Genomic DNA, 15437 nt, shown 5'->3' with positions numbered 1-15437 from the left:
GAGTAGGAAGCAACTACACCTTATGATTATGAGAAAATTCCTTTATCTTGACCCTGCCCCCATTTCTCAGGATCACGAACAGAATCTTATTTATGAAGATGTTCTTCACACACAATGCTCTCACTATCCTGATGCTCCAGTGGAGCCAAAGGCAGATGAAGGCAAGGGAGGACATGAAAAGAATGATGGGGCTAGAGACCATTGCTATGAATGATAAGAGCCGCTGCTCCTCACTGTTCACATTCCCACTGTATGCTTAATCTTCTTCAAAGCCATCCTCACAGTTTTCATATTCCCTCCCAAATCCCAGCATGCTGGTATGACAGAACTGGAAACCAAGGCATATGGATCAACTTGCTATGTTGTTGACAGTTCTTGGTTGAGAAGCCAGGTCTCCAGATTCATAATTTGGAATTCTTTTTTTTACCAGACATATCCAATTATGCCCCCATTTGCATGAGCTATCTGAATCTGTATTTGTGTCAACCAAACTTTGCCTTCATCTCTGAGAAGTGTAATCAAAACTAGCATTCAGTTGATTGATATGGGCCATCATAAGTATGGGCTAAAACAATTCATATGACTCGGTGAACCCAAAACAGATAAAATAGAGGATTAAAGAATAAAAAGTATGTATGAAAACAAAAATGTTTGTTTTTAAGGAATACAGATATCACTTATTTGTGGCTACTTCTACAATATGAACTTCTCAGGTACCTACTGGAAATGATAATAACAATGAGCATTGAACTATAGAATGCAGAGATGAAACCTTTTCTGTTACTAACCTTCTCCAGCCAAAGCCAGGATAGATCTTGACCTGGTCTGTTTTCCATCTGAATTTTTATTTGAACAAGACTGGGAACAGGTTGACCACACTGTCCATTCGCTGACTACACAATCCATTCGGCAGGGGATTTCACAAGCAATCCGTTCAGGAGGAGGAGGTACTGGGCAGAGACTCCCTGATACATCTTCCCCTGTAACCAACCAGTTCAACACAAATGCTGATTAATGCAAAATTGAGATCAGGAATATTTATGTTCATTGCTTCCTCTATCATTTCAGTTTCGCTCAGAAGGCATCACCTGGTGTTTAAACCAATGAAGCACAAAAAATGATGGTTTCTTCAGCTATCCATAATGTTTATGTCAAGAAAAACTGCCAAGATATAATTTGGCATTTCGAAAGGTAGGTACCACTGTAAAATTCCCATTTGTCATCCTTCATAGAGACACAACTGACTTCTTCTAGAAACAGTGCAGCCATGGATGGATAGAGATATCCATGACTGATGTGTTATTGACAACAATATGTAACAAGTATAAGCTTGCCTTCCAAAAGGAGGTCATAGTGTCCTAAAAAACACAATTTATGCTGAGCATTGTAATCTATTCTATAGAGAAGAATTTTATCATTTTAATTTTCTTTTGGGTGTTTTCACCTCTAAAAATGTAATCATAAGCAAGATTATCACTCTATGATTTTGTCTTCTTTATGCATAGTGGTAAATAATCTGAAACTAAAATTTATTGGGCCTTTGTCTAGAGTTACATAAAGGTTGACACTAAACCTGAAAACCAGCATGAATTTTGCCTTAATACAATTACTAGCTCCCCTTTCAGTAGTCTAATAAATTGATTAACCAAAAAAGTAGCTACTCAAAGAAACAGCAAATATCAACCCAATGTTTCTATAAATACCACTTCTAGTCCTCTGATACCATATTATAGAACAAGATTTTAGAAACTTTAAAATAATGAGGGATAATGTTTAACAATGAACAGATATTAAGGCTAATGGGATGATTTCCAAATTACTTTTTCCATCTCAAAAGATTACAATGATTTCTAAAAAAAAACCCCTTTCAGGTTATTTATTCACTGTTGTTACAATTCTTTATAGATAATAATTCAATTCTTCTTATTCCTCCCATTCCATTCATAGTCTCCTCAAAAAAGAGGATACAAAGAATAGCTACACCATTTATTATTTGAAATAACAACATAAAATATGGAATGACAATTATAGGAGAGAGGCAGTTCTGTCTGAGTGACTTTATAGTTTTGGAATTCTCTTGTCATGATCTGTCTGACACAAAAATAACTGCCAATGGGACTACTATTTATTGAGTACCTCCTTGTTGCCTGGTTCTATGTTTTGCATATATTACTTAGACTTAGCATATTTTATCATGTCCTTATAAGAAGATGGTAGGGACTAGAATAATCTGTCTCAGATAAGGAGTCAGAGGCTCAGAGTAGAAAACAGGCTCATGGTTATTCAGGCCAGAGATGAGAGTCGCATCTAAACCCTCTGACTCCTGAACTTGCGTATTAACCATGCTGTATCTAAATCCAAGGAAATTAATATTCTTTTCTGACGAAGTTAAAAAAAAAATGAGCTGACAGTTAGCAAGGCTGCCTGAAGGAGAAGACAGTACACAGCAAATGTCTGCACTCATATTTGTAAATGAGGTCAGGCTCATTGCCCTTGAGGTACGAATAAAACTTTTCAAGCATATTATGAGAAGTAATAGAGATTTTAGCAGATAATCAAGCTGAGAGACCAGTTCTAATCATTCTCTTTTCAGTCTCAATCTATTTTCAGGTTGAACCCACAATGTGCACACTCCCTCCCACACTTCCCTACAGATAAAGACAGAGAAGGCAGCACTTTCCCATGTACAGAACAAGGCAGACCAAACAGAATACTTAACCTACATGTAATCAAAATTTAATTCCCACACTTGTCAATACTATTAGCATAAGTTTCACACAAAATGCTCTAAAGCAATGTCTTACAAATAAACTTTTGAGAAATAAGAGATACTGAGAAGTGTCTTATGAAAAAAAAGTATGGGGGGGACTCAAATAGTTCATCTTTACAGTAGCAAAACTGGTCTCATGACCAAAGAACTTCTCAGAGTGTTGAAAATGCAAATAGACATTGGAAATTTCCAAGGAAGGAAATGGTGTTTTTCTACATTATTTCATCAATAGCCATTCTTTTTGAGGAGTCTCTCTCTGAAAGAAATTTTTTTTATTAATTTACTTTAAGAAAATCCTGCCCTTGAGAATTATAAAATTATCAACTATTATTTGATGTACAAATGCTATTAGCACACAGTCTATGTCACACACATATATATATATATATATATATATACACACACACACACATATATGATAGGATTAAATAGATGAGAATATTATTATTTATCTTTAATGATTCAAGTGAGTTATAAACACATAAAACTAAATCCAAGTCCAAAGTTGCAAATGTGTGATCCAGACAGAACACACAGTGATTCATGAAAAAGAATGAATTGGGGAATGGTGTGTAACCTTTTAGAAGGAGCACAGAAAGGGTGAGATCATGAGCAATAAGGGAGGGCGCCTTGGGCAAGGGAAGAGTCAACAAAAGGCATAGTGGTAAGAAAATAAGGTATCGAGAAGATAATTAATACTGATGGTACATGTGAAAAAGGGAACTCTCAAGTTGGAAGACATTTGAAATAAAAATTTGAATGACCTAGATGGGCACAAGTTTTGTTATCTTCCTTCCTTAAAATGTAGCATCTTCCTAAGTCTTCACATATTCAGGACCCTCCACATTCACTTCAGGTGCTCCAATAGTTTTTAGCATCAATTATTTGTACAAAGAGCTTTTTTTATTTACAACATACATATAATGTACTTTGATCAAATTTACTTCATCTATATTCCTCTTTCTCAACACCTGTCCTTCCTCCCCTTCTTTTTTATAGTTCTTTATGGGTTTCATTGTGCTATTTCCATATATGTATATAATGTACTTTTATAAAATCCACCCCCATCACCTAAGCTTTCTCTGATGTATCTTAAACTGGTGTACCTCTTACCTTAATGCAGATATAATACTCTCACAGAATTTTTTTTTCAGTTGTGGTGATTGAATTCAGGGCTTCACTATTGCTAGGCAGGCTCTACCACTTGAGCCATGCCAGTATTCCTCCTAGAAACATTTTGATAATTTGTATAAGCTCAGTGAGAAATGTGAGCAAACAGTTCAGACTCTCTTTTGGGAAGCCAAACTAACAGTTACATGCAGAGTGTAGTTCTCTTATGTCCTACTGTGTAAGAAATCTTGCCAAAGAAAATTTGCATAGAAAATTCTAGCTGTGATGTGTTCTAGCTAAACATACGTAAGCATCAGAAAGTCAGTCCTAACTACTTACACTCTTGAGGAGATCACTCAACCTCATTGTAATAATTAAATAATAACATTCATTTTCAAGGATGTCTAAGGATTACAGATCACTTATACAATGTGTATATTAAGTTATCTAACAAATGGTAGGCTATCAATATGTAGAAACCTTAAAAATATAGTATGAAAAGTTGAGTGTAATACAAAATCTAAGAGACTTTTCATTTGAAAAAATCGGTGTTTTAACCACGGAAAACACTAGTTTTAGCATTCATATTGGGTGCAAATAAATATCAACAACTTCACAGTTGCTCACATAAAATACAAAGAGTATTTATAATTGTCTAGATCATTTTGTTAATGTGGTTAGCCAATTTAAATCATTAATTAGCCAAAATAAATATCCTGAGCATGACAAACAGAATCTTCCATCTACATAGGTGTAAGTATATTCCCACTGTACATGCAGAACACATTGTAAGAGAAGAATGTTTTTTCAGTTTTTGAGTTCTTGTATGGACCAATGGTACTAACTAAAATTTGGGGCAAGCATAGAAAAGAAAGGAACACATGGGGGCAGAAGCATATCCATTAAAAGTGATTATCAATAAACTCTGACAATCTAAAACTGTGGTAAAACAGAATATATTTAAGAGGGAAACTGAATTTATCTTCAGGAAGACTCTAAAAAATTATTCTCAGCCCTCACAAGACACCCTAAGACCAATAATAACAAACCCTGTTTTATCACTTCATAGAGTAAACTTATTCAAACCAGTTGTGATTATAGGAATATAGGATATAGTACTGCTTCAACCTTTATCACTTAGTATTTAAAAAATAATTAAACATGGTGCAATCTACAAAAAATTAATCATTTTAAAGTAAACAAGTCAGTGGCCTTTAGAACATTAACAATAGTGTACAACCAGAACTCTGTTCTAGCTACAAATTATTTTCATCACTCCAAAGTAAGCCCTACACCCATTAATCTCTCTACTACCTCTTCTTTGCAGTCCCTGGAAACCACTAATTTATATTCTGTCTATAGATTTATCTATTCGGAATATTTCATACACATTTAATCTTATCGTGTATGACCTTTTCTGTCTGTCTTATTTCACTAATGTAATATTTTGGAAGCTTATCTGTAGGCACCATGTTAGCATATCCCATTCCATTTTATGACTAACGTTCTGCTATATATCTATATCTGAACTTGTTTATCTGTCCACTTCTTGGTGAGCATGGGTGCTTCCATATTTTGTTTATCATGAAGAGTGATGCTGTGCACATGCATGTACCATACTTGTTTGAATACCTATTTTCAATTCTTTTAGATTTATATCTACAAGTAGAATTCCAAGGCCTTACTCACCACTCAATTTTCTTTGCTAGTGATTCTGGGTACTGCCACAAAAAGGCAGATAAGATCCTGGCCATAGTGCACACTGCTATTCTAATGCCTGCCCCTTTTCAGTGGAAATCAAAAATACTTGAATCACAGAAAGATTCCTGAACTTACAAATAAACTCAAACATATAAATATACTTGTTTGTTTCTTGCGATACTAGAGATTAAAACCTGGTCGTAGTTCATGCAAGGCAAGTGCTCTACCACTGAGCTATATCCCTAACCCTTTTCAGAAGTTTTGATTTTGAGATAGAGTCTTACTAGGTTGCCCAGACTGGCCTCAAACTTGTAAGGTAACTGTCTCAGCTGCCCAAGTGGCTGAGATTATAGGTTTATGTACAATGCCTGGCTTAAATTTTCTTTAAGTTTGCTTCTTATTCTCATTCAAATGTATACACTACTTAAAAATAAAGTATAAATAGTTAATTACAGGCTTTCTGTAGTCACTGATCAATCCACTATTTTAAATTGAACACTAATGTAGTTTGCAGAGATTGGGCTGTCGATATTAGACTGACATTTTAAATGTACATAAGCTCTCTACAAAACCCTGTGACATTCTTTGTTTTCTAACCAATGAAGAACCAAACCTTAATACTGCAAGTTATCTCTTTTTTATAACAATGAACAAACAACATAGTTTGTAATTCTTAGTTTCTAACTTTAAACTACAAATTTCCAAGGTAAAAGAAAAGAAAAAACAGATTATGATGAAAATAGAAAGAAAAACCTAGACATACATAAATCTAAAGTATGGCCAGGTGTGGTAGTGCACACCTGGTAATTTCAGTACTCAAGAGGCTGGAGGCATGAGGATCACAAGTTCAAGCTCAGCCTGGACTACATAAGGAAACCCTAACTTTAAAAAGAAGCCAAATGAAAACAACCACCATAAAAACAAGTCTACATTATGAGTTGAAAAAGTAGACAAGATTTTTGGTATTATACAAACTTCAAATTACCTTACTCTTCCAAAATTAATGCACACTGGATACTTTATTTACATTTTATCTTATATACTATTATACTATCTACAGAAAATAATGGAACGGTTATCAAAAATGCTGTCATAAAATTGTATATACTGCTTAAATCTCAGAAAAGAATGGCAATAAGTGTTGATTAAATGCTTGCTGACAGCTAAGTCAGATATCAACAGACAGTACAGAGCAACTTTAGTGGAATTCATATGCATTTAATCCAGTTTTTTAAATATAAATATAACGTCCTCAAAAGCAAGTAATCTTTGGATGCTTCTGGACTGTGATCCTAATAGGCTGAGGAAATGTTTATATTTCAATCCAATAAAATTTGGAACAAGTAAAATGTGAAACAGAATCCTATTTGCAATATCCTAATATTGCCAGCAATGCGATTAATGTTTCTGCTTGCTAATTTGAGAATGTAAAGTGTATTTATGTACCTAGTTTACATATATAGGAAGAGAAATAAAGAAACCTGATGTTAAGTATTACAGTATAAATAATATTAAAAACATCAACAGCTGAATTAAGGTAACAGTAGCATCTGATCTTTAGAAAGGCTTAGAGTGGGCTAGACTCTGGCTAATCACATTACATGTAGTGTTTATTGAATATTCATATGAACATCATTAGTTTGAAACTGTTGTTACACCTGAGGCAGAGGAAGGCTAAAAAATTTGCTGAATGTTTCTTACTCATACATCTAGTAAGTATCTGAGCTGGGCCTGGAAATCAGATCAGTAAGATGTTTCTTGCTGTACTTTTATCCATACATTGTATTGCCTTCTGGTTCATATCTTGCATATATTTTTCTTTACATTCTTTTAAATAATACCCAACAATGTGGAAGGCATTCTACACAATTCACTGTCAGGGTCAGTAGTTATTATTAGCATCAGATGGAGTTAGCCCAAAGAAGTGGTTGCCTGGGAATGGTATCATCTGGACACTGCTTTTCAAAAATAAAAAAGATAAGCAAATCATAAATCACACAAAATGGACAGACAAAAAAGTGAGATTGAAATCAAGGCCAAAAAAGGAAAATAGTAAAGACAGCAAAAATAATACATTGTTTAATGACAAAAATACATGCAAATAATAGAGAAGCAAGGGTGCTCACGAAATGAAAAACAATAAAACTCTAATAGTGGATAAAAGAAAAAAAGTTTTGCAATTATTCATTATGTCTTAAGTGTGGGAAGACAACTTGCTTACCTGCCCCAATGGAGCGTATGAGAGTAGGCTAAGAAGATACCCGTTTAAACCAACTTAGCATCACTTGATGAAACTCAGTCTTTTCAGCTTCATTCTCTGTAAAGTTTCTGCCCTCTTTGTTCTTTTATCTCCAAGTATGAGAGAAACGTGTGTATCAATGTTTCATATTCGTGGGGATTTTTCTTGTTCTTCAAATTATCTATTTTCATCAAACTGATCTTTATGTATCATTACTGAGCTTTTGAAGGTTCAACTGCATTCACTGTTGATTTCTAGGGTCACTGGCACAGCTTGATACCTATCTACACCTGACTCCAAGCAAGATTCAGTTTCCACATCCCACATGGGATACAGTCATTCTGGGTTCATTCCATGAAGGATGAGTAGCTGTCAACTCAATCCCACTGAGTACCTAAACAATGTATCACTTTCTCTGCTTTTGCATTCTCCTTAACCTCTGAAATTTCCATACCATACATACTTTCCTCAGCACAGTGTTCCATCTACAGGATGAGAGGGAAGCTATGATTGCTCATGCATTTACTCTCTCCAAATCTTCCCTAAATTCCTCCCTTCTGATCCAGGACACTGGCCATCTAGGACTATGGCTTATGATAACACTGTGCTTTTGAGAACTATAGTCTTCCTGCCTAATGTTTGAAGGGAGATATTTGAAATTTGCTGAATGCTTTTTCCTAATATGCTAGCTACTACATATGAATGCCTGTTCCTCAGGATTACTGTGTCTAAGATCAGATTCAAGATTTCATTTTATGGCACTGACTTTCTGTCTGTTTGTATTCAAAGTACAATACTCTTAACTTTCCTAGACACAGTGGATGTCTTAGAAATCCCCAGGGAAGAGAAGTCTTGTTAACAAAGGCATAGAAAAACACAAACTATGATCTCATGACATCTGTTTACTGTGGAATCCTAGATTTCTATAAGAATTTTACAGAGAAACTGCATAATTTAAAGGAGATAAATCAGATAATAATGGTGGAATAGATAAGTATCCCTTCTAATGTAATATGTGCTACTTCAAAAGCAAAATCTTGAAGCAAACAAAGAATTCAATATAATGTACAGGGTATTTGATGAGGGGTTGTGATGTCTGGATCCGAGGGACTTTTGACACATACCAAACATGACTTCAGATAATTGTTAAGTTCCCTTAGGCTCCAAATGTGTGCAATGAATGTGTGTGTGTGTGTGTGTGTGTGTGTGTGTGTGCAAGAGAGACAGAAAGAGAGAGAGAGAGAGAGAGAGAGAGTACTGTCATACTGATTAGATTATTGGGTCAGGTGATGGACCAAAGAAGCTAATGTAAAATAATTCTTGGAAAATTACAAAGTGCCATTTACACATAATGTGGGCTTTTATTTCTGGTGAGGATGAAAATAAAGGCCATTTCCAATAAAAAATGATTTGGGCCAAAAATATTCTCTCCTCTCCATCCCAATTTTATCTTTGAAGAGAAAATACAACAGGAATTGAAATGATTATGAAATCAGAAACAATATTACTCATTTATCTTTCTATCTAGGTAGGTAGCTAGCTATGCAGGAAAGGATTTGGACCAGCTTGAATAAACACTCATCTTTACAGAATACTCCAATCTGTGTAGAAGTTTCTTAAATATCTGAAAAATCAATACTTTTAAATTATACTGCATAAGCCAACAAAATAAACTGATAACACATCAGTAATGAAAAATCACTTCTCTCTGTAATTAACCTTCCAAAATATAACTTAAATACCTGTACATGGGAAATGTATCAGAATTTATTTAACTATCTCACTATAATTGTGTAATTGAGAGATTTTCAATTTTCCCTGTGATATATAACATGGATTATTGTCCTAAGAACATACTTCTAGAAGTGGAAAAATAATTTCAAAGGATACAGACTTCATAAAGAGTCTCACAAGAAAAAAGATGCCAACTTGTTTTTTTCCTCCATGATTTATCATCACTAATTAATTTTCATACAGGTAAAATTCACTTTTTGTGTTGAATAGTGCTATAAATTCTGACAAGTGGACAGTCTCGCCAAGACCACCACAACCATGATGCAGAGCAATTTTACTACCACATCAAAAAATTCCTCCAGTGCTTTTCCTTTGGAGTGAACTCCTTCCCCCATCCCTAACCCTTGACAACCATTGATCTGTTTTGTATCCCTATAATTTTGCTTTCCCCCTGGAGAATGTCATATAAATAAAATTATACAGTCAGTGCCCCTTTAGGTCTTAACTTCTTTCACTTAGCAAAGTGCACATAGGGTTCATTCATAGTGCTGTGCCTATTAATAATTCACTTTTTTTTGTTGCTGACTAAGTACTGCATTGTGTGGACATAGCACATTTTGTTTATCTATTTCCCTGCTGAATGACATTTGTGTTTTTTTCAGGTTTGTGTGATTAAGAATAAAGCTACTAAACGAGATTTTGTGTGACTGTAAGCTTTCATTTATCTTGAGTAAACAATTAAGGATGGAACTGCTGAATCATACGGTTAAGTGTAGATTGTATTAAAAAAAAAAAACTGTCAAACTGAGTTCCAAAGCAGCTGTGCCATTTTGTCTTCCGGTTAGCAAATGTGTTAGAGTTGGACTTCTGCACCCATAGTAGCACTTGGAATGAGCAGCTTTTCTTGGTTCTTGTCATTTTTATAGGTGTGTAGTGATTCTATTTATAATTTTAATTTGCATTTTCCTGACAACTAATGATGTTAGAGCATCTTTTCAAGCACTTATTTGCCATCTGAATCTTTTTTTTAGTGAAGTATCTTTGCAAATCTATCTCATACGTTTTACTCAGGTATTTGATTTTTATTTTTGAGTTTTGACAGCTTTTTATATATTCTAGATAGTTCTTTGTCAGATCTGTGATTTGCAAATCTTACAGTCTGTGACTTAAAAGTGTCTTTTGTAAAATAGGTTCTAATTTTGCTAAAGTCCAATTTATCAACTTTTTCATTTTGGTGTTAGGCTTTGGTCAGATATGAGGTTGCTTTTAAAAACACAAACATTGAAGAAGGTATGGAAAATATATTTTGCTGGACAAAGCAGTGCTGAAACTTACATGTTAGGACCCAAAATTTCATAATTTTGGAGGGAGAGCATTCTCTAACCACTGTTTCCTAGTATGTAATACTCACACTAGCCTTTCACATATGGTGCTAAGGTGGTTTTTCCCATGGCAAATAATCACTAGTTCTGACAGCCTAAGTGATGCAATGGAAATTGCCTTCCAGTTACAACAGGCATGTGGCATTTATACAATATAATGCACAATCTGTGAAAAGGGGACTTGTTTTATACATTACATCAAACATTGGCACAAAGTCAGCCACACAGTAGGTCTGAGTGAATTCTGGTTGAAGGAGTAATTGAGAAGTGAAAGAAAAGACATTTGGTCTTTCTCATATGCTTCAATGGCATTGTATTCATCTGAACTCTGTAGGTCATGTTTCTTACCCCAACATTACTTAATAGGCAGAATTGCATGATGGACTCTGGAGTCATTGCCCAAGTTAAAATACTGCTCCTTCCACTTATTTGCTAGTACTTAACATCTCTGTGCCTTAATATTCTCATTTGTACAATGAACACTGCTATTTCAAGGTGATTGTGATGACAAGAGTAACTATTTCATGGCACACATACTCCTAAATTCTGTAAGAATTCAATCAGTTGATACAAGTAAAACCCTAAGAATGGAGCTTACTGCAACCTAACGATTAATATATAACAGTTTTTAAATATAATTGTGGTGGTTACATCAAAAGTCACAGAACATTTTCATTCTAATAAATCTGTAAGCCCAGGGAAGCTTGACTTTGAATAACATATAAGAAAATAAAGATAAGATAGCTTTTCTCAAGAGTCTGGTTGGTACATTGATGTTTTAGCTGAAATTACATGCTTACGATATTGCCAATTCTTGTCTTTAGATCCCACACATTTCAGAATCTATGAAGAACATGTGAGTTCATCAAAATCTAAGAATTTTTGTACTGTGCAAGAAACCCATAAAACAGAGCATGTTAAAGCAAGCAAATTTCCTTGACTGTGTAACTTTTGGAGGATAACCATGTTTCATGCTTCTTTTTATTTTATTTTTTTTCTTTTATATTATATGTGCATACAATGTTTGGGTCATTTCTCCCCCCTTCCCCCTGCCACCTCCCTTCCCCCCACCCCCTCCATTTTCCCCCCTACCCCTTCGCTACCAGGCAGAAACTATTTTGCCCTTATCTCTGATTTTATTGAAGAGAGAGTATAAGCAATAATAGGAAGGAACAAGGGTTTTTGCTAGTTGAGATAAGGATAGCTACACAGGGAGTTGACTTGCATTGCTTTCCTGTGCATGTGCGTTACCTTCTAAATTAATTCTTCTCAAACTAACCTTTTTTCTCTAGTTCCTGGTTCCCTTCTCCTATTGGCCTCTGTCACTTTAAAGTATCTGCATTAGTTTCTCTGCATTGAGGGCAACAAATGTTATCTAGTTTTTTTGGGTGTCTTACCTATCCTCATACCTCCCAAGTGTGCTCTCACTTTATCATCTGATTGAAGTCCAATCCCCTTGTGTTTGCCCTTGATCTAATGTCTGCATATGAGGGAGAACATACGATTTTTGGTCTTTTGGGACAGGCTAACCTCACTCAGAATGATGTTCTCCAGTTCCATCCATTTAATTGCAAATGATAACATTTCATTCTTCTTCATGGCTCCATAAAATTCCAATGTGTATAAATACCACATTTTCTTAATCCATTCATCAGTAGTGGGGCATCTTGGCTGTTTCCATAACTTGGCTATTGTGAATAGTGCTGCAATAAACATGGGTGTGCAGGTGTCTCTGGAGTAACCTGTGTCACATTCTTTTGGTTATATCTACAAGAGTGGTATTGCTGGATCATATGGTAGATCTATGTTTAGATTTTTAAGAAGCCTCCAAATTTTTTTCCAGAGTGGTTGTACTAGTTTACATTCCCACCAGCAGTGTAATAAAAAACACTGTTGATGGGTTTACCCCAGGCCTGATCCCCTGAATATTAAACTGTACCTATTCAATTTTGTAGAACATGCCAGGGATCTAATGACTAGTTTTATACTATATTTGGAAAAGTTAAATAAAACAACAAGACACACAACTATATTGAAGGTTTGTAGTAGTGAACTAGGGGAGAATCACACCATTTAATTTTCTCATCAAAATGTTAGAAACTAATTAAGACCCTACAATAAGGATTACATGTTGTTTTTTCAATTTGTTTCACCAACTTACTTGAGATACCAGGACTATAATACCATAAACCAGAGGACATTTAAACTGATGCTCAAAACATGTTTTATTATCCATCAGAATTTGAGAGGTAAACAGAAAACTGACAATTTTTAAAAACTCAGTCATTAGTGAAAATAGACAAATGTGAAAAATGAAATCACCAAATGGAAAGTAGGCAGATGATAATTAGAAAAATAGAATTTTTGAAGAATAAACCCTTAACTCATAATTCTAAAATGCTTATTTAAGCCAATGTCAGTTGGAAATTTGGATATATTAAGTAAAGAATGATTTCACCTAAGTCAATTATCCTGATGGTATGAAGTCCAAAAATTTCTAGATTTCTATTATAATTTCTTATGTAGTATATATGACTAGCATTGTTTTAAGACTGATGATGTCTTTTGTATTGAAAGAACTCTAAATTGTAACAAGCAAACTCTATATATCTACCTTGTCCAACCAATCAATTAGATAAAAACAACTCAATTTGATACTGCTATTTTCCTGATCAATCTCAAGTAATTCAGAAAAAATCAGTACAATAACTTCAGAAAAGTTTAAAAATAAATAAAATGCATGCTGACATATTTTAGAAATCCATGAGTAATCTTGAGCAAATATTTCAAAAGTCCAAACATTCCTTTCTATCATTCCCAAATCCTCCTCAGCACTTCATAACAGTAATAGTGACATTTAATTAAAGCAGTATATTCAAAGGAACAAAACACAAAGAATACAAATGTTGGAAATCTGTATACCCCTTTTTCTCCTGCATAGAGACCAAGAATAAACATGTTCTTATTTGAAGAAATAAGTATTATTTTATTAGATGTCTGCTTTACTTATGAGGTCAAATCCTCAGTTACATCATTAGTAATTATGTTGACATTTATTGCCTCCAAGCCATGGTTTCTTTGGAAACAACTGTAAATATCTGATTATTTATCTTATTCTAACTGGCCCACTGGTTAAAAGAAATAATTTTATAATCATTCTAGGCAGTTAAAATAGCACTTATTAGGTTATATGTACATAAGCACTTGCTTCCTGAGACATAACAAATGATATAAAACATTTATTTAAAACTTTAAAATTATGTGTCTCAAATCTTTACATTTCTTGATTGGCCAGTAAAATGGTGCATCTTGTGTATTTCATAATACCCAGGGCCTAGAATAATACTTTTCATACAATAATAAATGCTAATTGCCTAATAAATGCTAATTGAAGTGAAATGAACTAAACAGATATTGTAGCATCTGAGACATTTCTGACATGTATAGACACTAGTTCAAATTGAGGACATTTTTAAATGTCTATGAATATACCGACATCAATATATCTTGTCAAGGTCCTACTACTATGAGGATTGACACATACAGTACTTTTAAAGCAGTTAGACCTGGATTTGAATTCTAGCTTGTCCTCACTAATTGTGTGTCTCTGGAAAAAATATTTCATCTCTCCAAATATTGGAATCCTCATCTAAATATGTGAATGGTTCCTATATCATTGCAGTAATGTGATATTTAAATGAAGTAAACAATGTAATACGCACACAGTAAGTGTTTTTAATATGTGTTGGTGATGATGATGATTTCAATGACAACTTATATTTGCTAAACTTAATTAATGGCTTTAAATTTTACCTAAGTTCATTGTAAGTACAATCAGATCTATGAAAGATATCCTCTCCATCTATGACATAAGAGAGAAGGAATAAGTCAGAAAAAGATGACCATACCAAAACCAATTAACACAAAGATTTGTGAAACAGCATCGGATTTGTCAGAAGTACTTGCTTTGACAGTTGGCTTTATCTGTCTACAATTCTAATTTTGCTTGGGGTAATAGTCCATTAGCATATATTTCTGCTGGGAAAGAATACTGGATGGCAGAAGGGCCATGGCTGAGGGACAATTTTGCCATAAGGGGCTCTCATTTAGATAATCCAAAATGACTGAAAATGCCAAGACAGAAGACAGTAGAATTTTCACAAAAAAGTTAAATTCTCATTACATATACATCTTGTGAAATACAGGAGAAAGCTTTCTCCAAGGCAATTGAGGAAAGTACATAAACAGTGCTGTCTGAGCACCCATAAAATAATGAACAGGTGTTGCAGTCTGACATCTGATGCTACTCTGCTGACAGACCTGGCCTAGTGTGACTTTCCTCTTCTAGTTTGTGGATATCAGCCAAACTCAGAAACCACATTTTCTTTTTCTGTGAAATTTCACAAGCTATGAAAGCTTAGTCATCAACCAGTTCTGTACATGCAGCCAAGGCTGTGCTAAATTACAAGATCTATGCTGAACATGCCGAGCTCACCTCTAG

General features: G+C 34.4%; 1 protein-coding gene across 1 annotated transcript in view; it reads right to left on the bottom strand.

The window, feature by feature from the left end:
- The window catches only part of Thsd7b (thrombospondin type 1 domain containing 7B), an 809913-nt gene that overhangs the window by 383391 nt on the left and 411085 nt on the right, over positions 1–15437 (bottom strand). Inside the window, exon 8 of the mRNA XM_074070650.1 lies at positions 789–980. Within this exon, the coding sequence (XP_073926751.1) occupies positions 789–980 (192 nt within the window). The remainder of the gene's footprint in view (positions 1–788; positions 981–15437) is intronic.

The sequence above is a fragment of the Castor canadensis genome, chromosome 4 (genome assembly GCF_047511655.1).
Source record: "Castor canadensis chromosome 4, mCasCan1.hap1v2, whole genome shotgun sequence".
NCBI classification, from domain to species: domain Eukaryota; kingdom Metazoa; phylum Chordata; class Mammalia; order Rodentia; family Castoridae; genus Castor; species Castor canadensis.
This window is presented reverse-complemented; position numbering and strand designations above follow the sequence as displayed.